Source organism: Gymnoscopelus braueri (genome assembly GCF_963280865.1).
Source record: "Gymnoscopelus braueri genome assembly, chromosome: 3".
NCBI classification, from domain to species: domain Eukaryota; kingdom Metazoa; phylum Chordata; class Actinopteri; order Myctophiformes; family Myctophidae; genus Gymnoscopelus; species Gymnoscopelus braueri.
The window spans coordinates 36589913-36616337 of record NC_137612.1 but is presented as its reverse complement, the minus strand read 5'-3'; the positions used below and the strand labels follow the sequence as shown (position 1 = coordinate 36616337).

The window sequence follows — 26425 nt, the reverse complement described above, 5'->3', positions numbered from 1 at the left end:
AAAGGTCCTTTTCCTCTATACAACAGAAAAAGCTGTATTGTAGCAGTTTATCACCTTCTGCGACTATCTACAAATATAATTCTTTACTTTACTTTATTTGTTTATTTAGACAGCAATACATGAACGTGAATTCAATCATGATCTCATGTAAACATGCCGGATTTACCTAGAAGCTCATTTCCATCCGCAGTCCCCACAATTCAGGCTTAACATTAATAAATGAAGATAAAGCCACTTCTCTGATCCTTATCCTATCTTGTCATTACAGGTTCAGGGGACATGCTGGGGATGTGTGCACCTTCTCCACTCCTGTCTAATCGGCGCGTCATGGAGCTGTCCAATCACGATCTAGTGGGTGCCGGCTCTTTAGCCTGCACCACCAATGACAGGAGAGGAAGCGGCACCAGCAGCCTAAGCTCCGCCTACACTGTGAGCCGTCGGTCCTCCATGGCATCTCCGTACCTGTCCAGCCGTCGTTCCAGTGAGGTCTCGCAGATGGGGGGAGCAGGTGGAGGAGGGTGTCACCTCCTTGGCCCAGACCAGGGGGGAGGAGGAGACCCCCTCTCTCCTGAGACCAACCGCAGAGGAGCTCCCTGTCATGGAGGAGGAGGTGGCGGGTTGCCAGGTCTGCCCAGTCTAACCCCTGCCCAGCAATACAGCCTTAAGGCCAAATATGCTGCGGCCACCGGCGGCCCACCGCCGACCCCCTTACCCAATATGGAGCAGCCAGGCACCCCAGCCAGAAGAGCGGGATTTCTTAGCGAGTATCAGGGACAGCCTCTGCCTGCCTTCCTTCAACAGGGCGGACCCCGTCGACACAGTGCCAACACAGAGTATGGCACTGGCGTGATATACCCTCACCAGGCTCCAGGAAACAGCACAAGGCGAGCCAGCGACCCGGTTCGTTCAACCGGAGACCCCCAGGCGCTCCCCAAGGTCCAGCGCTTCAGCAGCCTCAGCAATATGGCGATGATGGGCCGAAGGAACGCACTGCAGCACTGTGGCTCAGATGCCATCATCTCCCGGCACATATATTCCCCTCGGCCTCCCAGCATCACAGAAAACGTTATGATGGAAGCTATGGCTGTGGAGACGCACCATGGCTCTGCAGAGGCTAGGGAACATTCCATGATGATGCCGCCTGGAGACAGAGGCTTTATGGGATACCAGCAGCAACACCACATTCTGGGAGGAGGAGGAGGTGGAGGTCCTCCGTCCAACCAGCTGTCCCCTAGTCACGACGCTCTGGGCTGCCCAGACCAAGCCTTCATGCAGCAGCGGCATTTCCAGAGCCAGCGAGGGGACATGAGCTCCAGAGGGGGTGGAGGGCAGATAGGTCAGGGTGGACCTGTTCATCCAGAGGGCATTTCTAATGCTCTTCTCCAACAGGCTGAGTACAGCATGAGCACCTGTCAACTCAGTCCCTCCGGCCCCAATTACCCTAGTCTTGGCCAGGGTGGTGAGGCCGTTGCTGGGACGGGTCCTTGGGGTGAGACCCACACCCAGGTCCAAACCTCCAGCCACAGTCTCCAGAACCAGGGAGGGATGCAGTACGTGGACCCCAGCATGCAGCCCCAACAATCGCAGGCCCACTTTAACAGTCAGCCAGGCCTCTACAACAACCCGGATGGAACCCACAAGCTCACCATAAAACCCGAGCAGCAGTTCCATCCTGGAATGGGAAGTGGGGACGCGTGCCAAAATTCAAAGCACCTTCAGCATCCACAACAGCGGCCGCTCCCTCAGGTGAGTCAGATCTATGCTCAACAGACAGGCCCGGTTATGATGACAAGCACAAACAACAACCCGAGCTGTGAATTCCACGGTCAGATGGAGGCCCAGGGACAGAACCAGAAGTTCCCCAGTGGAGGGGCCCTGAGCCTGGGCTGTGCTGGCTCAACGCTGCCTGACGGCCGAAGGTCCCAGACCCCCATGATGCAGGTGAAGGAGATGATGGTGAGGAACTATGTGCAGTCCCAGCAGGCGCTTATGTGGGAACAGCAGCAGGAGCAACAGCAGGTTGGAGTAAAACCTCCGCCACTCTCTGATAACATGGACATGAGCGGCCAGACTCCATTGATGCAGCAAAGTCCGCAGCATCAGAACCAAAACCTCTACTCCAACCAGGCCTACTCCTCCTACCCCAACCAGAACATTGTGATGAGCCCCCAGGCCCACAGCCGAGGCCCCAGCTCTGTGCCATCTAAAGACCAGCAGATGATGGGCCTCCAAGGCTCCTGTTATGGCCAGGACATGGTGGCCCCCAGACCGCCTCAGGGTCTCAAACCTCTCAGCCGCCAGAACAGCCTTACACAACAGCCCGCAGTGGGCTACCTCGGCAGCCCGCCTCACCTCAGCCCCGTCCACTCCGCCACCAGCCCCAGGCGAGCGGTACGGCTTCCCCCAGTCCAGCACCCTCACAACGAGATGTTCTCCCCCTCCAATAACAACAACATCTACTATTCGGGCCAGATCCACATGGACATGAATAAGCACATGGACTCCCAGGGTGGGCCATGTCTGAGCCAGCAGCATAACATGAGCACCGCCCACGACCCAACAGTCAACACCAAGTCGGCCTCTCTGGCTCCCTATGCTGAGTCTGGACCCGTCTCCAACGCCCTGGAGAACCTGGACCTGGACAACGCTCACATAGATTTCACATCCATCATCGACGACACAGAGTCTACTTCCTTCAGCAATCCCCTCCAGGGGTCCTCGTCCCAGGCGTCCTCACGCCTCACCACCCCCCAGAACTCTATCACTCTAGCCCCGGGCTCTTCCCTGTCCAACATGGCTGTCGGTGACATGACGTCCATGCTTACCTCGTTGGCTGGGGAGAACAAATACCTTAATACACTGTCTTAGGACAAGCCTCCGTGGCAGCTGTTACTAGACTAATGTTCAAACAGAGGCTTTGGCCAGTTCTTCATCAGTGTCCTATGAACACAGAGGAATATATTGGTATCTCATTAGTATTTTATTTGTATTTTTTGTGTGCCTGTGACCGGGTACAAAGTTATTCTCACCTGACACTTTTGAATAATGGCTAATTGAAAGGATAGTTTCCATCCCTTGTTGTGATTGTTGCTCGTACATTGCAGATGAATACATGAACTTTATACAGATAGTGTATTGTCAATCAGGGCTCTTACACACTCCCAGAGGCAAGCTACTCTAAACCCCATGGGACCCAAACTGGGCATGTGCCTACTTTTTTCTGGGACCCTATATGACAAGAGTAATCATTTGTTTTCATGAGTCTGGGTCATGGAGACTAAGTTTCTCCTGGACTCACAGTGTTTTATGAACCTCTGCCCAAAACCTTAAACCAAAGGTGCCTAGTGAAACCCCCTGACTGTGTGGTCTCCTCACTGCCTTGGTACTTAGTATTCTTCTGTGCCTAGTGCCTACTGTACGACACAGAACTGTATTGCCTGCCGATTTATACGTGGCTGCACGCTAGTGTCGCGCACCAAAGATAGCTTATCTACAAGCTTACAATGGGCCACATTGTGAGCTTGTAGATCAGCTATTTTTGGTGTGCGACACCAGCGCACAAACCAAGTATAAATCACCCTTATGCCTGGTATGAATTAGATCCTGAACATTTTCCACACAGGCATTCCAGTCACATGGGACTGTGGCAACAGTGGAGCAGAGAATGGTACATGATGTAAATACGTTTTATAATACCTTTATATATGCTGTGTATATGACAATGTAGACGGTGAGGATTTCCTCTGCTGTCTCACAATGGACTGCTTGAATTCTGAAGGCCAATGTTTCACATAAAAAACAATGAGCGCTGAGCGAAGAGTAAAACATATTTTTCTAGTGACTGAAAAATAACAATGAATCAGTGCTATTCAATATTCACAAGTATTGCTACGGAATTCTTCTTGTCAGGGAACAGCACATTATATACTAGTGACATATCAGTATTTGCATCTGTGTGTGCGCACTCACGTACACACACACACATGCACACACGCACACACACACACACACACACACACACACACACACACACACACACACACACACACACACACACACACACTCTGAATATTTGGTGATCTAATTATGGTGTAGTGGCCTTTCCAGATAGAGTTTGCACTCCTCACATGTTTACTGTAAGTGTTGTTAAAGCAGCTGTCTACTCTTTGTCAATAGTGTCTTATGAAACGGAGAAAGTGCCTTACTCTGTCTAATGCCCAATTTATGCTCTGTCGTACGACATTGTCGCATGCTGAAAATAGCACATCTACAAGCTCACAACAATGCAAAGCGTTGTGAGCTAATAGATATTCTAATTCCCGTACGCAACACTGTCGTACAACTAAGTATGAAGTGGGCTTTAAGCTTTATGCTGTCGGTAAGGTTTTAATAATGATGTAATCACCTTGACCTAATTCACAACTTCTGCACATGAGTTGAGGATGATGGCCATTTCGAACAAGACCTTAACCATTTGAGGTTTGAACAGAACAATAATAGTTGCTTTGGTTTTTAGCCGCTGAGGTACATTCATAGCACGGCTGTGGCGGTTGTACAAATACCTTGTTTGACTTTACTCACTGCACTGTTGCTTGAACCCAGAGAGAGCAGTTGTTCGTAACTGAACTCAGATGAAATGCAGGGGCGGGGGGGCTTTTGGAAATAGCTACAAGTGTATTAAAACTCACATTGTACGGATACACACTGTCTGAGGTACTAGTACAGTATGTGACATTTGAGCTGCATTATCTTGAAGTACACTATAGCTCGGGCAGTAGAACTGATTTTTACGTGGCATTGCACTGACTACAGCACTGTGTGGAAAGGTCTCTCTCTCTATTTAGATGATTAATAATATGATCCTCACTTTTGACAATGATGTGAGGGTACTGGCAGTATTTGTTTTAATAGTCATTCAAGAAAGCATTCATGTGGAAGCCCATTTCCCCCGCAATTGTTTTTTTTTAATTAAATTAAAAAGGCTTAAGTTGAATTTTCTTTTCTTGCAGTTGCAACTTTATTTTTCAGCATTTCTCATGCATTTCTAATTTTTTTCCTAGCAATTGGCTATCTCACATTTTGGAGAGAAAAAACCTGACTTCTGAGATAAGACAATTCAAGGCTTTTTTTTTTTTTTTTTGTATACAGTTGCAGAAATGGGCTTTCATACTTTCGGGCACAACTATATCCCCTGAGATGATATGGACATATGTGTTGAAGCAATTTTTTCTGCAGCTATCGAGCTGTGTATTCTGTAGCTGTGTGTAGCTTCAAACCATTACCAAGCATTACTAAACATTAACATTTCCGCCTTGAGTTTGTAAAAAGTGTACAATCTACCAAAGACAATTTAATGAAACTGTTTTTGAGTATAAAAAAAGAGGCTGAAGTGGCCTATGTTAACACAACATTAACACCAGCAATAAGGGCATGAACATGAGTTGATAGTGCTGTTCTTTAGAATGTATGAGATGTTTTGTAAAAATTATGTTTTTTATATTGTTGAACTTGGATGGACGTTGCCTTCTTTTTGTGTTTTTGTTTTGTTTTGTTTGATAACTGTCATCCTTCAATCAGACTTTTTTGCTGGCAAAAGAATCACACATCTAGCAAGAAAAAAAGCTATAATAGTAGTGTTTACTATATCACACAAAAGCCAAGTATTATATTTTGTGTACAATTTTCTACATTTTTATACAAATGTACTATATTTCACCAGTCTATGAATAAATTTGTTCAGCTTGGAATGGATGCAATATTTGTGCATTTCCTTTGTTTGTTTGTATCTATGTTGCTGTGCTGACTGTAGCTGCTTTGTGTGGTATTACTACACTCACTGTCTAACAAGTCTCAGTGTTGCTCAAGGATTGGTAATGAGCCATATCTGGCCACAACTTCCAGGGGAAGACATAGACAGAAAGGTTTCCGTCTGGAGATTGGGGAACCAGAGGCGATCCATATATCAATTCTCAGGATGACGACTCAGCACACGGACCCTTGTTTTAGAACAAAGGGAGCCTGCTTATTCTCACCATTTGTGTGCTCTGACAGACATGTAATGTCTCCTTCCACCCACTAGAGAGCAGCACAGCCTGAGAACAAGTATGGACAGGCCATGTTCATTCACCACACCTCAGGACCACAGCCTGATAAATAAGCTACAGACAGTACACAGCCTGTCACGCTGTTCCAGCTGTATGCAGACTAGAGTAACTAACCTCCCTCATTACCGTCCAACAAACTTTAACCCCAAACTTATTGAAGGCAGCCTAACTAATTAGCCATACCGGCTTATTTAAACACGCAACAGCTCATTCATTCTGTACCCTTATTTGTATTTTCCTTTCCTTTTTCCTAAAGACTAATTAGAAAAGCCCTCTTTGTGCACATAATTCATCCTACTTTTCTTCTCAGCCAGTCAAGGCGGCCCATTAAGAGCCACAGTGAGTCGCTGTAAAAGCGAATGAGCGGCCACTGTTGGTGAGATCAGCGCCTGGACGGGCCCTCTGTGGTCAGTGGGGATTGGCACCCCAGGCTTCTGTGCACTGAGAGAAGAAACACTAGGAAAAACTCTGCCTTTTTAAATGCTGTTATTTATTTACACCTTACTTGAAATAATGCAATGGAGAATTAGAATAAGAGAGAAGATTGGAGAATGCAAAGATTCAAACCGTCAACGTTGCACTGTGCCTCCAAAATGGCCAAAAAAGACAAAATGAGAGTTATTATCCTCACAAGAATTTCCACTTTATACAACCACTTACATTTTAACCATTTAATTGATACTGTAATCCAGAAAAAATTACAATTATAGCAGAGTAAGCCAACAACTATCAATCACTAAGGTTTAAAAATGTACATTATGCAGAATACCACAGTTATTGGTTTTGCTTATTCGCTGTCTTTTTTTATGGTCGGCTAGCCTTAAACTGCAATCCATGACATTGATGTCCTACCCTGGATTTGAACCCTGGGTCTTCCACATGAGACCAAACATTAACATTACACTACCGCTCATTCAATAACGGAATCCCCAATTGCCCTGGGGCGATATTGCACTTATGAACGTCAGGCATTGCTACTTATCAAGCAGTATAGGTGTCCTACCTGACACCAGAGTCTACATTTCTCAATGGAAGCATGGGGACCACTGCAGATGTACTTCTAAACTACTTCGGCTATTTGAAAATGTCGCAACAATTCTTGAAAATCTTGAAAAATCGTGCACATTTTTGGAGAGAATTTTGTATCATTTTGAAACATATTAAATATATTATGCTAAAAAATAACACATTATTCATTCAAATAAGTACCGGATTGCAGCTTTACTTTTTACAGTGTTGGCTCCTCCTTGCTTCAGGGGGCCCCAGTAAGCTCAGGCTGTATTGGCACTGTGGCATTGTGGCATGGCACATGAGGTACAGACAGCCACTATAGCCTGGCAGACATGCTGAAGTTGACTCATTCGCTCCAGGGGGAAGTTCCCCTGAGAGGGACTGATTTGGGATCTGACACATCTAGATTTGTGATTTCAAACTGCGTTTACACAGCAGGGCAAAGAAGGGTGTATGCAGGGGGCTATTTACGGCACTGATATTAAGTACAGCCCACTATGGATTCCTGGGAAAGTATACGTGAAAGCAACAATTAACGCGACCACAATCACCCTTGTTAAATCACCCATTTTGTGTAACAGAGCCAAAGACCCAACTCATAATATTTATAACACTAGATCAAAGCTCTGTTCACGCATTTGAAACTACAGCCAAGTTGACAAAGGATGCCCTTTTCCAACAAGATGTAAAAAGAAAAGAATGTGACATGTTGCTGAGTTGAGGGAAATGAGTGATGCAGGTTATAAACAGTTTATGCTCTAGGTGTTGGGTTTCCCCAAACTATTTTTCCACAAGGATATTTATTCCGCTTTAAGCATAATAGACAACAAAGGTTGTAGTTTTTAAATTATTTTCATAATGTTTTCACCAGGAAGTTTGTAAAAGTAACCTGCGTTTGACCATGGACAATATTACCCCACATCATTGCTAACCCTATTACAGGCTTCGTTATTTTGAATGTTAAAGAATATTGTACAGACGAAACAAATGTGTACAATGTAAGTAGTTCAGCAACTGACCAAGACATTCTTAAGCATTAAGCATTAAGAATAAGACTTGTATGATGGACACATCATTACATTTATCCTGGCCTTGTTGTGAAAGTAGATAATCAAATATTGATCATAGGACTGTTCCAGGATAAACATAATGATGTAGCAGTGTAGACCACAGCTCTTTCTTCAGAAAATGTGAAAAGTTCAAAAGAAAGAAAGGCGTGCTGCATATGACAGTATTCATCTAGTAAAATGTTTTATGGGTCTGTCCACTCATATTGTCAAATAATGGATTAATTGGTTGGTTTGGTCTTGTTAGATGACAAAGACTTTGTTAGTTGATTAGTCATATTGTTTTTCTCATGCTGAATTAAATATTTCTTGAAAAATTATGAACACATCCCTTGTAAACTCTAGATATATAACCCTTTCATTCTGCCAGTACCAGTAGCCAGTAACCATTGTGAAGTCATCTTCAGAATGGTCAGTTCTAAGCTTCACCAACCTGAAAAGGCTAATGTTACAGATTTGTAGATTAAATAAACTAATCAGTCGCCAAATTTCTATGACTATTAGTCAGCTAAGAATGTTTTTAGTCTGGGATAGCCCTAATGTTTTACAATGCATAGATGGTTAATCTTATACAAGAAGTCAGAGACAATGACAAGCCAATGGCTTGCTACTGTTATAATCTATTTCCAAACATGTTGACATTTGACGTTATTAGAAATAAGTGAGAGTAGAACACTGATGCAAAGATTGCGTGAGCTCAGACACTTTTTCTGCGACATGACTTAACCTCTGCTGCTCCGTGGGGATACAAATGGAAATACCAAAATAGGAACAGTGGTTTTTCAAATGCAAAAAAGTGGTCAGCATAATGAGTTTTCTCTTTTCTTGTCTTGCCATTCAAAGGAGAGCCTTTGCCTCTCCTTTGTTGCTTAGGTTGGCATATAATTAACTCCTGCTTAATATGCTGTTAAAGACATCTCCTCCCCATGCCAGCAGCTTTGAACCCATAGGCCACAGACAGGGACAAAACCCCAGTGGGAGCGTTTCCTCCACCCCCCTCATGTCTTGTTTGTGTGTGTGTGTGTGTGTGTGTGTGTGTGTGTGTGTGTGTGTGTGTGTGTGTGTGTGTGTGTGTGTGTGTGTGTGTGTGTGTGTGTGTGTGTGTGTGTGTGTGTGTGTGTGTGTGAGTGTGTTACCGCCGTAAGTGTATGTACAAAGTTGTCAAGCTATGTGACACTGGCTCCGTCGCCACAATAGATTTGGAATCATTATTCGGCTGAGCGCAACTTTAGTATAATAATTTGGTTTGATTTACACATTTATTATACATGGGCTCTCAATTGCACTCTGGCAGTTAGCAATGAAGAAAACCGAATCACAGTGTTAATTGCATACTTATGACAGTCCAGGAGATTAAAAACATCACAATAAAAAGACATATTTTAACGATTGGCATAACCCTTGAATGCTACACACACCCACGCAGCATCTTTAAGCTATTAAACAAACCCACCCCTCCTTGTTATATCCGTACACTTTAACGGAAATTCGAAGGAAAACTATTTCACTTGTCCAACGCCACAGTTGATGAATAATTTAAATAAGTTGGACGTTTTGTTTAAAAACAACAACGTTTGAAATGTTGTTTCACTTAAACAGAATGACTGGAACAAACATGTAGACACCATGTAATGGAGGGACACAGTAAGAATCCTCAGTGTTAATTTAACTGGAACCAAATGGACCCTTACAGATTTGTAACTCTGAGAGTAAACTAATGGAACCGTTCCATTTGTATACTCTCTGAGTTAAATTAACACTGAGGATTTTACGGAGTAGGACCCCCTGAAGTTCCCCAACACCTTATCCTCTCTCCACTCTCTCTTTTACCCCCATCTCCCAGGTTTACGGACCCCCTCCCCTCCTCCATCCATCCATCCATCCATCCCATCCCATCACAAAGGACTCTGACCTCTCAGTCCCTTTCTTTCTTTACAACCCCTGCTCCCTTGTCTCCTCGCCACCTTTAGGGATGCTTTCTCCTCTGTGACCTATTAACAGTCCATTAGTCATGTTGCTGCTGAACACAAGAGCTTTGTTTAATGTGGCATTTCTGAAACATCATCAGTCTATATATATATATATATATATATATATATATATATATATATATATATATGTATATAGTAAAGAGGGGGGAAATGGAGAAGCACTTGAAACAATTTATAGATAAAACAGTCAACCTGATCATTGTTTTAGGTTAATTTGGGACATTACAAATCATTATTGAAATTAGGCCTACATACAAAATGTATGTTGTCTAAAAATCACTGTTCATATTTAAACGTTGCATTTCATATCTTAAGTTGTAGATGAAAATGTTTTGAAGTGGTGGGCAAAACAATGTGGGGAAACAACTGTTTTAGCTTAGTGGTGTAACTAATTGAACTGCCACTACAGTTCAGATGATCCATTCTTATACCACTACAGTAGCTACATTGTGTTGTAATTGAAAGGTAGTCCTAGTATCCAGCAAGCACAACTCCAAGAGTTACTAGGTGGGGGGCTGTGTTGCCAGATTAAATGAGAGAAACAAGCAGCCAGGTCTAGGAAAACAAGCCCAAAAGAAGCAACTGACCACATGAGCACTTTAAACCTATTTGAAAATAGCCGATCTACAAGCTCACAACGCATGGCAATGTGACACATTGTGAGCTTGTAGATCTGCTATTTTCAAAATGTGGAATATTTTTGAAACATTTTAACAACACAAATCTTGTATGGGGGTCCCTGGCATGAACAAAATACACGTTAAATTTGGGATTCTTGACATGAAAATGTTTGAGAACCACTGGTTTAAATAATAATTTAAAAAAAAGTTGGAAGCAAGGCTAAATAAGCAAGTACACTTTAGAAACAAGCCAAAAAAAACGCAACTACAATTTTTTTTACAAGCGACTTTACAGAAAAGGAAGCCCAAAGTCGCTTATGATAAGCAGACCTGGCAACGCTGGTGGGGGGCTCTGTGGATGGGTCAGAAATGCCAAGGTGGGGGGCTTTATTTCGGATGTGTTTTTCAGTTGCAAAGCAGATTCCAGGTCGAAGTACAAAGGACTGTCAATGCACTACTTCCTACAGCCATCCACAGTGAATGGAGCACAGGACGGGGTCCACTCCTCCACACTGCAGGGGGCTGGAGCACAGGTGCGATGTGCTGCAATCAACAAGCTAACAGGCCCTAAAAGACATTAACATACCTGCTCACATCACACGTCATGTTGTAGCACGCACTACAATGATCCGTGCGATTTACACCTTATATCTGGACTATAGGCTGTTGTTAAGCCTACACAAAATATATTTGTTTTAACGCGGACGCGCGTTAACACGAACACTCGCGCACGCTCTTTCTTTCTTTCTATCAATTAAATAACAATGTTCTCTATCACCTAGCCTGCTAAGCCTGACAGCCTGTCGCGGGTTCGAATCCCGATCCCGACGACCTGTGCTGCGTGTCACTCTCCATCTCTCTCTCCACATTTCCTGCCAGTCTACTATACTATCAAATAAAATGCAGAAAAAGCAACAACAACAAACATCTTAAAAAAGAAAAAGTTATTTAGGCTACTGGCGTTTGCATTGCCACACTGCTAAGGCAAATGAAATAAACAAATATAAGGAATGTATATCACACACTAGAAAAGTTGTAACCAAGCGAGGGTATTCTCACTCCTTCCCTGAAGTTCCCTGCGGGGAGTTCAGTTCAGTTTGCAAGCATGGATGCAACAGACCTATGCAGAGCAGCGGCTCATCATCACATGCAGGCCGTTCAGGAGAGACTGTGTGCTCCGGTGTCACCGCAAACATTCACTATGAACAGTCTGACAGACCAGACTGAGGAGACAGTTGGAGCTGTAGTCAGTGTAAGCTACAATGTAAAAATTGTAGCCTACTTTGGTTCCCAAACAGTGGGTCGGGACCCACTTGTGGGTCGCGGGTCCATTTATATGGGTCGTGAGGAAATGTCCCCTTTTTTTCATTTCCTAATTAAAAATAATAATAATGTTTTTCCATGAATTTAAAACTAATTCTGACATTTTTCAAAAATAATTTCATAAATAAATGCCAAAAATCTAAGAAATTCTATACATTCGAAGTATAGTGAAAATAGCCGATCTACAAGCTCACAACACGTAGCTTCACACTGCATTGTGAGCTTGTTGATCTGCTATTTTCACTAGCTATGGGTCCTGGGGAGACATCACATTTCTCTTTTAAAAAGTTTGGGAACCAGTGCTTTAGTCTCTACCTTTTGACAAGAAGAAGTGAGTGACCCGACCCGCACGGCACAGCATGGCCAACCTCTTGATGACATCACTGTTGTCACGGCTCGTCGGCACTTGGACCTCCATCAAGGTTTGAGTCACCCGCTGTGACCGACGGCGATGTTTCACCCCATTCATTCTAAAGCACACACGCACTCACTCACTCTCACACACACACACACACACTGCTCTGGTCTGGGGGGACAGTTTTTTAGCAAAGAATTCGTCATGATGGCAGAAGAGATCCGGGGTAAACGAAGGAAACAAGCCAACCCGAGGAGAAATCAAGGTAAGAAATGTTGCTGCTTTTCTCCCAAAAAGTTTCAATAAGTTTTGTGATAAAGTTAACCTCCATGATGAGAGCGGATGAGAGCGTCACCGTTATCTCAACTCACAGGAGTCCTGAAGCGGACCGGCGTGCAGTCTGGTGGATTCGTAACTTTTTCAAGACTTTATCACACAGAATATGAAAATATTGGTTACTGTATGTATGCACGCAGATCGTACTGTATACTCTGGCTTCAATCGCAAAGCTCATGTCCTGCGTTTATTGATCAACGTCAATTCTGCAGCAAAAGCTGCAAGAAGACTGTAAGCGATCGATCGCTTACAGTCTTCTTGCAGCTTTTGCTGCAGAATTGACGTTCGTATCTACAGTCGCGTGCTGTTGGGTTCTACTCTACCTGTTGGATAGGCTACCTGCCTGGCCGAAGCTATAGTTTATTTTCAAGATGTGTGGTAGTTAAATGTAATCCCGTAGAAGGCTGTATAACAGCACATGATGATTTTGTAAATTCAAAACTTTGATTGCGTTCATTCTCAATTGTTCTAGCTCGTGTTGACCAACTTTCAAACTTCCCCTTTTTATTCTAAGACCGTTTTCAGGCGATCACAACCTGTTCTCAGGTTAATCCAATGTTTTAACTTATTCTACTGTGCAGCTGCTCTTCTTACACATAATTTAACATCTTTATAATTTCTGAAATGATATTTTTTGATGAATCAGCATTTAGACAATTAAATATTTTTTACACAAGCAATAGGCCTAGTTTTGAAATAAATAAATAAATAAACTATAGGCAAGAGAGGGGGGAAATAATCCACAATTTTTTGCAAAGTGAATTTTTAGAGTCTTAAAAAAAGATTTCAGATTTTGGGGGTTTTTGTTTTAATTTACATCTCTGTTGAATACTATCGTTTGGCATAATTAATTTAGCCTACAGACATTATAAATTATAGACAAGTTGCGTCAACAAGACGGTAATTAACAAGCAAATTAATTAGCCTGTAAGAAATCAATATGAAAAAAATCTAATACATAAATCATCTGACAAATCGTCTTGTAAATGCAAAAAATGCATGTATGTAGGCTACACAATTCTCTTGTTGCTTCCCTCAACACACATTTCCAGGTCTCTTTCAAGCTGTTTTATTTGGGTCACAGATGCCCCATCATTAGAAACAGAGAAGCTATATTTCACTGATGATGGCAGTCATTCTAACAGTGATAAGAGGAACTGAACACAGAGTTAGACCTTTTAGTTACAGTATTCAGCAGCTAGTGTCTTTGATTAGATGTGTTAATTAATATAGAAGCATGCGTAGATACAGTGTGCAGTAAAAAAACGCATACATTCATCGCATACACTGAAAACGCTGGTGGTTGTTGAAAGCAAATCATGCAGTGTGTGTGTTTGTCACACAGACAGTCTCTTGTGGTGTATAAGAAGTCAGAGCCTTATAGAAGAAGTTTATTCGTTTGCTCTCTAAAAAGAGTTTCCTCATTTTGATTCAGCGGGTGGTGTGAGGCTTAGCAGACTTTACACCATGGTGAGATCCCCTCTGGCTGCTCACACACACACACACACACACACACACACACCCCCACACACACACACACACACACACACACACACACACACACACACACACACACACACACACACACACACACACACACACACGTGTGTGTAGGCCTACAAACACTCTCACCTCCTTGTCGTCATATAGCACCGTTACTTTACACTCAGTACCGCCTCCTCAAATCAACAGCATCACGCTATCAGAAAACCTATTAGTAAAAGTCATACTTTGCCACACAGACGTGTCGCCAGAAGATGTAAATCCAAGGCACTCTTTTGGCAACAAAGTATTAAAAGCCTTTATTCAGTGGCGATTTAATATTGGAAATATGGAAACAGGCCTGTCACCTTTGGATCATATTCATATTCGTACCCGCAGGTATGACGTAAGAGGAAATTGGCTGCTGTGTGAATTAAGGTCAATTACCAAAATTATGGTCCCTCAATGAATGGTCCAGTGCCTTTAATTCCTCCTTTGACTTCAGATGCCTGATTTACATTGCATACACAGTCATATTCTCATTCATTTATCCATATGTAACTCAGAGAGTGTTACGGGTCTATTTGGTTTTCATTTGTACACTCTCTGAGTTAAATTAACACATGGGATTTCACTGTGTATGATTTCTATTGAAACACAGATGAAGACATTGTGGTTGGGAGGAGAAAAAGTCATCTGAAGAATGAATCTAAAGAAGTAGCCTATGCAATCAGGGTTTTAGTGTACAATCAGAAAAAAAGTGTCACATTACCCTTAATTCTAAGGCTGCATGGGCAATATATCGATAAAATATCCATATCATGATATGAGATCGTCAGTATGGTCTTTTCCTGGTTTTAATTAAATATAAAATAGAGCTAACTTTTTATTTAATACTTTCAAAAGTGAAAAAAGAAAGACAGAAAGAAAGAAACATGGTGAAAATAGCTTATCCACCAGCTCACAAAATAGCACATCGACAACACGTTGCAAGGTGACAGTTTGTGAGCTTGTAGATGTGCTACCTTTGCTATTATTGAAATAAACGAATGAATAAAAAAATATCGCCACAATACGATATAATCCAAATATCGTTATTTGATTTTGTCCATATCGTCAAGCCCCATTTTGTACCTTATTTCCACTTCCTGTACATTACATGTTTACTCCTTTCTCATTATTTTTTACTTTAGAAGCTTGGATGTATCTCTTTACACCTATCTGTATCCTACCTGTGTTTCCTACTGCGCTGCTGCTATAACGAATGAATTTCCCACCCAGGATCAATAAAGGTCTATCTATCTATCTATCTATCTATCTATCTATCTATCTATCTATCTATCTATCTATCTATCTATCTATCTATCTATCTATCTATCTATCTATCTATCTATCTATCTATCTATCTATCTATCTATCTATCTATCTATCTTAAATCAAGTCTTTGCAAGTTTTAACTCATACTGCCCACTCATTTAATTTGATTTAACTTTCATCCATACACTGAAGCACTGCTCATAAGGACTACATATTAATATCTACATGCACTGCATGCATTATACTGTATGTCACACACTCACATGGGCACATGTGTTTGCGTGCATGTGCCTACTGCCTATGCGCAAGTGTGTGTTGGGCCTGCTTGGGCCTGCATACGTTTGCTGTGTTTATCTGTGCGTGCACACACGCATACACTCGTGTGTATGCTGTATACACGTGCGTGTGCGCGCGCTGTGTGTAGAGCATGGAATGTGCTGGTCTGGAGGCGACTTTGCATGTAGGGAGGAAAGAGGTCCTTGATAAAACCAAACGAACTTGGCAGGCGCATCTCATAAGACAGCGATTAGGGGATCCTTTCCAAACCAGAAGAAAGAGAAGAAACGCAGCCTGTCCCTTTTCTTCTCTCTCCAAGGCGCCTATTGATTATGTCTCTGTCTCCCCTAATAAAACTGTCAATGCCCACCAATATCAAGCAAAGTGCGGAAATTACTACTCTTCATTCCCAGCAGATTAGAAGCAGTCCTGCTTACAGTACTCAGACAGAGGGGGGAAACTTACATACAGTATGTGTGTGTGTATATATATATATATATATATATATACATATATACATACATACATAATACGCATCACAAATGACCTGTCTTTTAAACACTTAAAGAGTGTGAATTAATTAGCAGAGGGGGTAATAAGCAAGCAGTATAACATGGTAATATTCTCCACACCAATATGTGTAAAAAGGATTATATCCCTGTATTGTTTGTAGCAAAATGACAACATCTTATCATATCAGCAGTATTCTTCATAATTATACTTAACGCAACGTAATAATCACTAACATCGACAGGAGGAGTTAATAGGGAAGGAGATGATAGATCACTTTCAATTAAAAACATAATTGTGGTTATGCTGTGGGGGGGAAAAGATGCAATGAATCACCATTTTAGATTACAAAATGATTAAATAGATTATTGAATTTTTTTAGGTTTTAAATTACTTGTTTTTAACAAGTAATCCTTGTTGTATATTTTTAAACTACAGTTGTCTGGTAAAAGTGTTGAATTGTGAGTGGGAGCAGAGTAAAGAGCATTTGGCCTGCTGGATTCCTGTGCTGCATGCTGTCATTCATGATAGGGCTAGGCCTGCCAGCTCCACTCTGTACGGGTTTTCTCCTTGGTCTTAATCTGTGTGTTGCCTGAATGATAGACGTCCGTACCACGAATCGAATCACATTAAGGATAGTGTTTCAACCAGAGAGAGAGCATTTAACCCACCACTCCAACTGTTACGTAAGCACGGCCACAAAGGTCATATTTAGTCCCATGGCCTTTCACTTATTTTCCTCTTAGTCCATAAAAAAACCTCACTCTATTGTTGAGTTGATTTGCCTTTTTTCCCTCCCAGCTTTCTCCCTTTTCGTTCCCTCTTTCTCTATTTCTTCTTTTTTCAAGTGCCAATTTATTTAAACTCTTTCCCTCTTTTCTTCTTTCTCCTTCATTGATTTCCAAACCCCAGTCTTTGTATGCAGCTGGGGCCCAGCTGTGTGTCTGTGACTTGTGTGTGTGTGTGTATGTATGTGTGACTATGTGCGTGTGTGTGCATTGTGCATAGATATGTATGTGTTAGTGTGTTAGCGTGTGTGTGTGTGTGTGTGTGTGTGTGTGTGTGTGTGTGTGTGTGTGTGTGTGTGCGTGTGCATGTGCGTGTGTGGCTTTCTTTGGCACAGCGCTGCCACAGTGGGCAGGGCATACAGTACGAGTGGGACTCGGGGAAAAAGAGGGAGAGAAGAAGAGAGAGAGAGAGAAAGAAACAAAGGGGAAGGGATGAAAAAAAGGAGAGAAAGAAAAGAGAGTGACGCTGTTGTATTGTGCTGAGTGGAGGGGCTGGGTCGTTTTGGAGCGGGTTCAGTACCACAGCAGAACTACAGAGGAGTCGACATGCAGCGAGAGAGAGAGAGAGAGAGTGAGAGAGAGAGAGCGAGACAGCAGTGAGGAGCCCAGGCACCAGAGTTTATTACCAGGACTCCTCAAGAGGCTCAACCCCGGCGTCAGAACCAGCAGGAGGGAGGGGAGGGGAGGGAGGGACAGAGGAGGAAGAAAGGAGAGGAGGATGAGAGAGGTGGAGAACCGATGGGGTTGACAGGATTGGAGACAGAAGAAAAAAACAGAGAGAGTTAAGGAGAAGGGAATTGGTGACAGAGCGTGGGATTATCTGGAGCCATGTTTCCTCGTTTTCCTCCTGGACTCCCAGAGTGCCAAGTGTCACATGTTTCTCCCATCCCAGTTCTATTCTTGCCGTGTCACATTTACAGAGCAGTCAAGGGGAATCCCTTCCCTTTATTAAGTCCCTGGCTCCGACATGTTTACTCAATTACTGCTTATCAGAGGAGGATACAGATGTAGCATCAGTACCACTTTTTTACTTGCTGCAGTGCTGGGATGCTGCGGCCCAGAATTGTCTTTTAGAAATCCGTGCACGACTGCAAAAACAAGTACACGAGTAATCATTAGAGCCTGATTTTTGGGTCCGATGCTAATCCTGACTTAGTCCTATACCACCGGTTACCCATGTTTTGACCCGTAAGAAAAAGGGCTAAATCTTCAAATCAAATTGAAAAACTTGATTTGATTTAACGTGTAAGCAAACAATTTAAACCACTTAAGCTCTATTCAAATTGTTTTGCCTCTAATGACATAACCAAAATAGGGACGCCAGGTTGTAAGTGGTTTAAAATCAGCACACATGAGCTACATAATTGCCAATAAAAAAGTCAAAAGCTCTACTAATAGCAGCCCTGCGTCTGTTCGGAGGCTCAAGACAGTTGCCCTCTATGCGCGCGTTGGTTCCCTGAAGATAATAACCACTATAGGTGTCATCCATACTTAAATAAAACTTAAACTGTCTTTTTTACAACTCACACACTCACACGTGCGTTTGTGTACATGTACGTGTGTGTGCGTGTGTGGGTGGGTGGGTGTGCACAAGTGTGTGTGTGTGTGTGTGAGTGTGAATGCACTCTACAGGTTCGCACATTTGCAGTAGGTCCTCTTTTGAAGATAAACAGTATTTCCTGTGACTTCTCTTTCCCACAGGCATTATTATTTCTTATGAAAAGGTTTACATAAAACCTAATATGGAAAAAAAGAAAGAAATCTTGATATTATAATGTCAGGTCTTGTTTTCTTCGATACTGACAGCAGATGATCCCACTTTAGGATCTATTCAGCCGTTCTCTCTGCTTTTCAGCGAGATGGTTGTATTTTTAACTTAGCAGAAAGAGCTACATGTGTTTGACAGAAGAAACAGGCTGAAAGCAGCCAGCCAGCAAGCCAACCATTCTGCACACAATTTATAGATACGTATATGTGCCTTTTTTTTATCACACCTCAAATTAAATTTGGAAAGCCTGCTTCAGCTGTCATGTATTACAAGGCCCAGATGGGTGCAGTGGTGGAAGAAGTACTCAGATTTCTTACTTAAGTAAAAGTAGCAACACCACAATGTTGAAATACTCTATAAGTATGTTACAAGTAAAAGTCCTGTATTCAAAATTTTACTTGAGTAAAAGTACAACGGTTTTGGTATCAAAATACAGTAGTATTCATTACACAAAATCCTTTGCATCACAACGCGCTGTGAGATTGTAAATCGACTCTTTTCGAATAGCTGAAGTATACAATAGAGCTTAATTGGTCAATGTATGTTTTGTATTAAATCTAAGTCTGCAAAGTAACTAGTAACTAAAGTTATCAAACAATTGTAGTGGAGTTAAAAAAGTACAATATTTGCCGTTGAGATGTAGTGGAGTATTTGAAAAATTGAAATACTCAAGCAAAGTAAAAATTACCTCACAACTGTACTTTTAGTACAGTACTTGAGTAAATGTACTTAGTTACTCTCTATCACTGGATAGGTGGCAGAAAGAGGAAAGAGAGGGAGAGGAAAAAGAGGGAGGGAGAGAAAGCAGGCATGCATGCATGCATGCAGGAAGGCAGACTCACCCAACTGACATATTTGCTGAGCGTGTGCCAGTGTTTGCTAGCAAGAGAACACGATATAGCTGGCTGTTGGGTCGTAGGAGGAACAGTTTGATGTATGATGTGTATCAACAACAGTCAGGAGCAGGCTGATGTTTATTCAGGTTCCCGTCTGGATCACCTCAGAGGCCAGTAAACCTAACACCTGCTGGATGGAAGTGGGCTGCGCTGTTTGCGTGGTTTGGTCACTGTACCGTAGCTGCATTCCTACCCCATCCATCCTCAAGGGTCATTTCTTTACTTTTGTCCTCTTTAATTATTCTCTTATGGCTTTTATTCCTACTCGGTTTGCCCCTTTGCTGTGACATCTCCGTTTTGTATCATTCGTCTTTTTTATCTTCTTTGACACAATTAAGCCAGCTTAAGCCATCTTGAGGCCGTCCCCACGGCTCTGTACTGCATACATTATTTCCATGAGAAAGACACAGCTTTTGCAGCTTATAGTTTCTCAAATACATGTCACAATGCTCATATCATATCTCATTATGCAGGCTCTCAAACATTTTCATGTCAAGAAAGAGCCCCCAAATTGATACGTACAGTATTAGGCCGCAGACTGCCATCTGAAACAATTCTGTGCCAGAGAGTAAAACCTATGATCTGGACAGTCATTCTTATACATTCTCTCATTGGGCCAACTTCTAGCCAGTGAAATAACAGTGAAAGAAACAGTGATGCTTATTTTGCTGGGGACCCTCTGAAACCCCCTCAAGGACCCCTGGGGGTCCCTGTTGCCCACTTTGAGAACCACTGCTCATGTGACACAATGCTCACATCCTTTGGATGACAAATGTCCTGATCACTGTACCAGCCTACAACTGGCAAGTTCATTTTCAGATTTCCATAGAGAAGTACAGCAGTAGCAGGGTATAGAATCAAAATTGAGCATTTTCCATCCATGTATGATCCATCCATGTCTGTGTGTGTGTGTGTGTGTGTGTGTGTGTGTGTGTGTGTGTGTGTGTGTGTGTGTGTGTGTGTGTGTGTGTGTGTGTGTGTGTGTGTGTGTGTGTGTGTGTGTGTGTGTGTGTGTGTGTGTGTGTGTGTGTGTGTCACTGTTGCACGATGAACAAATTAATGACAGAGAAACAGTTTACTGTTCATAAGTGTGATGACATGTAGAAAGAAATTGTTAAATTGTCTGGTCATTTTGGCGCTCATTAATCAGAAGCGCATGCTGGATGGACTTCATGTGTCTGCCGTCATCTCCACTGGAGGGGGGCATATTCAGCTTCAGGTTGTTGTGGCTGCAACACATCTGTAAGCAGACTCATCATCGTCCGGGATGGGACTGATGAGTGTGAAGAGCACACCTCCCTGTGGGGAATCAGTGTTGATTCCCAAGGAAACATGATGTGAGTTCACCGAACTTTTGGTGACAGTGGATGTTACAGTGGATGTTACTGTGGTAACATCCACTGACAGGTGGAGGCAGGAATGGTGAGTTGGTGTGAATTAGCAGTTCTGGGACGATAGTGTTGAACACTGAGCTAAAGTCCCTTAAATGTCCCTGGGCAATCAAGATGGCGGAGGATATAGTGTAATCCAAGTGTTTCCCAAACTATGGGTCCCATTTGTGGGATGCAGACATTTTTTTTTGTCATGAGAAAATATCCCTCTTTTTTATTTGTTTCCTTTTTTTTTTTTTTTTTTTTAAGTTCATTTTTCAAAATAACTTATATTTAAAAGCAAATATCTAAGAAATCCCCCTCCCCCAAAACAATAAGAGTTGTGAAAATAGCCGATCTACAAGCTCACAACGTTTCGCATCGCAACGCGTTGTGAGCTTGTAGATCGGCTATTTTCTTTTTCTTTTTAACATTCAGCCATTATATAGAACAGCTCTCCATAGATTTCATAGATCGGCTATTTTCTCTATAGCTTGGGTTCCGGGGAGAATTTCTGTTTTGGGTCTCGAGCTAAAAAGTTTGGGAACCACTGGTGTACTGTGTAATCCCATGTTCACTGTTGTCTACTCAACCGCGGTGGGTCTGTGATGTCCTTCAGGTAGTCTCTCAAAGGCCTTCATGGCCACAGAGCAGAGGTGAAAGGCACAGGCCTGTAGACATGAAGTCCTGAGATTCAGGGTCTTTTAGGGACAGGTATTACTGTACTGTAGATATTCTGTTTAAAGCAGGAGGGAACATCCCATAGTTCCAGTGATCCATGTGAAGGAAGACAGGAGCCACTAGGTCAGCAATAGACTTTCATACAGGAGAAAACATAATCTGGTCTTTGTGCAGTGTGGGTGAGGAGCGTGAATGACTCTTGCAAGAATGCATGTAGTTAAAAGTGGCAATTCTACTTGGGCTGGTCAATTGGTGGCCTGCCATTAAAAAGTGTACGCTACCCTGTTTGGAGGAAATTGCCAGTTCATATTTTATGATGGGACTGGTTCCAAAGAAAACAATATTTTTTGTCTGAATTATAGGCGAGGAAGTAATAGTTGGACTGAATACTGAGGGAAAGGAAGGGATGGGAGAACTCCTCCCTCTCTCCCTGTACCTGTGATCAACAGGTACCACCTTCATCTGACCTGCACACCTCCCACACTCCCACACACACCTGGGAGGGAGTGAACATATTCTGCGATAAAGAGAACATGCTGCAGGCTTTTAAACCCACCTGCAACAGTAGGAGGTCTTAACTTTCAGTCTTTTTGAGATATATCCATTCTTTTCTGGCCGCATGTCAAGTTTCGTCAGTCTTCAGTCCACATAATGTTATAGGCAGAGCACGGAAGCCACACATTGTTAGTCTTCAGTGTCCTGTGTTATAATCCGGGTTTCCCATGATTTTAGGTAGTAGGTCTCTGAAGAATGGCGTTATGAATGTGTCAAGACGTCTAATGTGGGATCGAGCACTAGTGTGGTGTGACACAGCTTCGCATTAATTCATTTAATCATAACTGCAGAGGGCCAAACACAATCACAAAGGGAATGAGTTCTAGGGCTTAAATTACACAACAAAAAAAAACCTAGTCTAAATGTCAATTTGTCAAGGACAGGACAAAGATGTTTGCAAACAGCTTGCAAATTATGATCTCTGGCAGCACACTAGGCATGATAAAGAACAGGAGCTTTAAGTGAACGTGTCCTCTGCTATAGAAAGGAAGCTACAGAATCAAAATGTCATAATTGGTCCTCTCTACATTAGCTATCACAGCAATCTGGCAGATGCTCCTTATCTGCATTTCTATCATGTAACAGTGCAGGTGCAGGTTAACATTTTTCCGTAGATGTTGCGAAATCACAAAGTAGAGTTTTAATAAAATGAAGAAAAAAAAACTTCTACAATAAGTAGAGCAGATGAGGAAGTATACCGGTAGATGTGTTTGAAAAGATTAATTTGGGCAGCTTTTGGTTTATTTAGAAGAGAGAAAGGAAACAGAGATGAGGGAGGGAAAAAGAGATGCAACACAGGTCTAATGTTGTTTCTTTCCCCCCTTCCTTCTGTGCGGTCGACATGGGTACCTCAGGAAAACAGCATAGCTATGATTATATGGTGCATGTGTCCAGCATGGCAGGAGGGATGGAACGGGAAGTAAAGTAATAACTCTAGGCTGGCCGGGTATCAAAGACGGGTTGCGTCATGTGAGTGATCAAATAATAGTTAGGTGTGAATGTGTCCAGGCCACACACTGGGCCTGGGCGGACACACCGACACTGAAGACAGACACGCATGGGGGACACGGCTGGAATGGACGCACTTATAGCCTCACTAACTCATCTGTCTCTTCCGTCTTTTCTCTCAGCTGACTTTTGGCACTCGTCGTATCGTGCTTGGTTCGTCCCGGTTCTTCCTCAGTCACTCCCTTTTTCATCTCTTCTGCTCTCTCTCTCTCTCTCTCTCTGCCTCTTTGTTCCTCTCCTTCTCCCATTCTCCCACACCATCTCTCCTTGACTCCTTCTCTTTGCACTGTGGTATCTCCAACTCAGTCTATCTCTCCCCATCCAACTGTTATCTCTTTCAGGACACTTCCCTTTCATCTGTGCCCCGATCTTCTAATTTTTTCCTCATTCAATCTATCTATCTATCCCTCCTCTACCCCCACCCCTCCGGCCCTGTTCTGTCGCCACGGTGCCTCCCCCTCGAGCGCCTCCTCTGTCCCACTGACGCCGCACGCTGCTCCCATCCCCCAGAAAACCACTTCAAACAGCCAGCACCATCAAAGCTGAGAGTCGGCCAGCCAGCCAGCCAGCCAACCAACCAGTCAGCCAGCCAGCCAGCCAGCCAGTCAGGCAGCCAGCAAGTCAGGCAGCCAACCTTCTGCTTTGACTTAAAGTTACTCCCGTCGCAGGGCTGCTTTCCTCTTCTGATACACATCAAAGATCCTCTTAAACTCAGAGTTTGCTTTTTAAACCTCTTTTTCTTCATGATGATTCTTTTTTTTATTATTCCATTGGTTGAGTTTTTTCTCTTGTACCCGCCACCCCCTCTCTATCTATACCCTGCGCTCTCTCTCTCTCTCTCTCTCTCTCTCTCTCTCTCTCTCTCTCTCTCTCTCTCTCTCTCTCTCCTCTCTCTCTCTCTCTCTCTCTCTCTCTCTCTCTCTCTCTCTCTCTCTCTCTCTCTCTCTCTCTCTCTCTCTCTCTCTCTCTCTCTCTCTCTCTCTCTCTCTCCTCTGCTCCATCTTTTTTTTTTAACTTACAGGGTTAGTGTCAGTAATGACATGCACACACACTCTTGGTGTGGTACTGCTGCCTTTGCAGTTTTCTTCTGTGACTTTAATTGGTTTATTTTCTAAAGCATTGGCTCATGCTTCACACGCACGCCACACACATGCTAATGTACGCCCCTATTACAGCGGGAGGGGGAGATCTCGGTTAATCCCATGGGGGAAATTCAGTTGATAGTGATATCAATTACAGAGCATGGGTTTATTCGTCAACATGCCGTCAACTCTGTCCCTTTGCACATCCTCCTAATCAATGTGTGTGTTCATCTGTATCAGAATCCGTGTGCGTGCCCGTGCATGCACGTGTGGGTGTCTGTGAGTGGGTGAAAATGACAAACAGAAAAAGGGATGGGAGAGACACTGACAGAGTGATGGGACAGAGATTAAGTACATTATCAGTACGAGAAAAGATGAGAGAAAACGAGCAGCCAGTGGAGACAGTGGAGAGAGGAAAGGAACGTCATGAGCCATTTAAAAGGCATCTTTTTAATGCCTCAACGTTCCAGAGGTCACATGTGGTCATTTGAAATCTTGAATCTTTTCACCCTGGTGGAGCGAAACATGTGTGTAACGCCAACATGCACCAGAGGATGGCGCCCCATCTGTATGTAAATCTGCAAGTGCTGTAGGTATGACTGTCATAGGTCTCTCTGAAATGTATTTCTTCAAAATCAAATTAATTGGATGAACTCAGATACATGAATTATATCATTTTAAATCCTATACAATTATTATTATTGTTATTATTATTATTATTATTATTATTATAACCCTTTTACTGTGTTGTGTAACAGTGACAGTGTACACCTCAGTGACAGTTTCCTTGCCATTAGCACTTCTAAATCAACATGAAAGTGACCAAATTCTATGTTTTCTAAGAACTTCCCCGTCCTGGCTGTAAGCACTTAGATTAGGAGTCTGTGGGCAGTTACACAGAGCATTGTCTCTTTAATTCACAGCACATTGCTGTGAAGACACCTCTTAAGGATGCAATAAAGACATTTGAGGGGACGAACTCGGTCGGATACCGGGCATATTTGTTTTACCCTCAAAACAAATCATCCACGGAGAGTAACTGAAAGTTGCAACTCAAGTAAAACTAACCCCATCCCACAATATACAGCCTCTAGGCTCAAAACGAAGTTTTATTTCGAGCGCCCCTATAAAAAAAAAAAAAGAAACGTCAGAACTTTTGTGTTCCTTGAGAGAATGCTTTAATATTCAAAAAAGGAGCCACTATTGTGTGGTTTTATTGCGCCGACGTACCAAATAAAGAGCCACATCACACAGCTGGGACGGTCTCCAAGCATTTTCATGCATAAAGTAAAAAGAGGGAAAACAAATTTGAAGGGGGGAAATGGGGGTATTTATAGAGTGGTGTGAGAGACTTTGCAATGACAGGAGCCTAATGAAGTGGTGTTTGGGTTTTTGATTCACAGTGCGGTGAATGCGTGGGTCCCTCCGTGACCGTTTACTGCATTCCTCCGTAGCCCCAATCCCTCGCTCGCTACACGGAAACCCAACTTGGGGCACCAGGGGAGGCGAGGGGGTGAACTCAAAATAACATGTTCCTCTCTCACTAAAGCCAACCTTTCTCACCAGCAACACTCCTATGTGTGGTGCAACACATGCACATACACATCCACATCCACATCCACGTGCATGCACGCGCGCGCGCTGCGCACACACGCTCGCGCGCGCGCACACACGCGCGCGCACACACACACACACACACACACACACACACACACACACACACACACACACACACACACACACACACACACACACACACACACACACACACACACACACACACACACACACACACGCACAGATTTATGGGTGGGGTGTTTACATGCAGACACACATACAGTATAGGCAGTGGGTCGTGTGCTCAGGAACATGCACACATATGCAC

At 43.1% G+C, this 26425-nt stretch overlaps 2 protein-coding genes across 4 annotated transcripts in view; both read left to right on the top strand.

Moving 5' to 3' along the window:
• The window catches only part of gli1 (GLI family zinc finger 1), a 56342-nt gene extending 50629 nt beyond the window's left edge, over positions 1–5713 (top strand). For all 3 annotated transcript variants that reach the window (XM_080423752.1, XM_080423750.1, XM_080423751.1), the window contains one exon: positions 269–5713. In XM_080423752.1, coding sequence (XP_080279878.1) covers positions 269–2868 — 2600 coding nt within the window. In that variant the 3' untranslated portion in view covers positions 2869–5713. The remainder of the gene's footprint in view (positions 1–268) is intronic.
• Positions 5714–12622: 6909 nt separating this feature from the next.
• The window catches only part of LOC308081656 (zinc finger E-box-binding homeobox 2), a 32094-nt gene continuing 18291 nt past the window's right edge, over positions 12623–26425 (top strand). Inside the window, exon 1 of the mRNA XM_080423236.1 lies at positions 12623–12736. Within this exon, the coding sequence (XP_080279362.1) occupies positions 12676–12736 (61 nt within the window). The 5' untranslated portion in view covers positions 12623–12675. The remainder of the gene's footprint in view (positions 12737–26425) is intronic.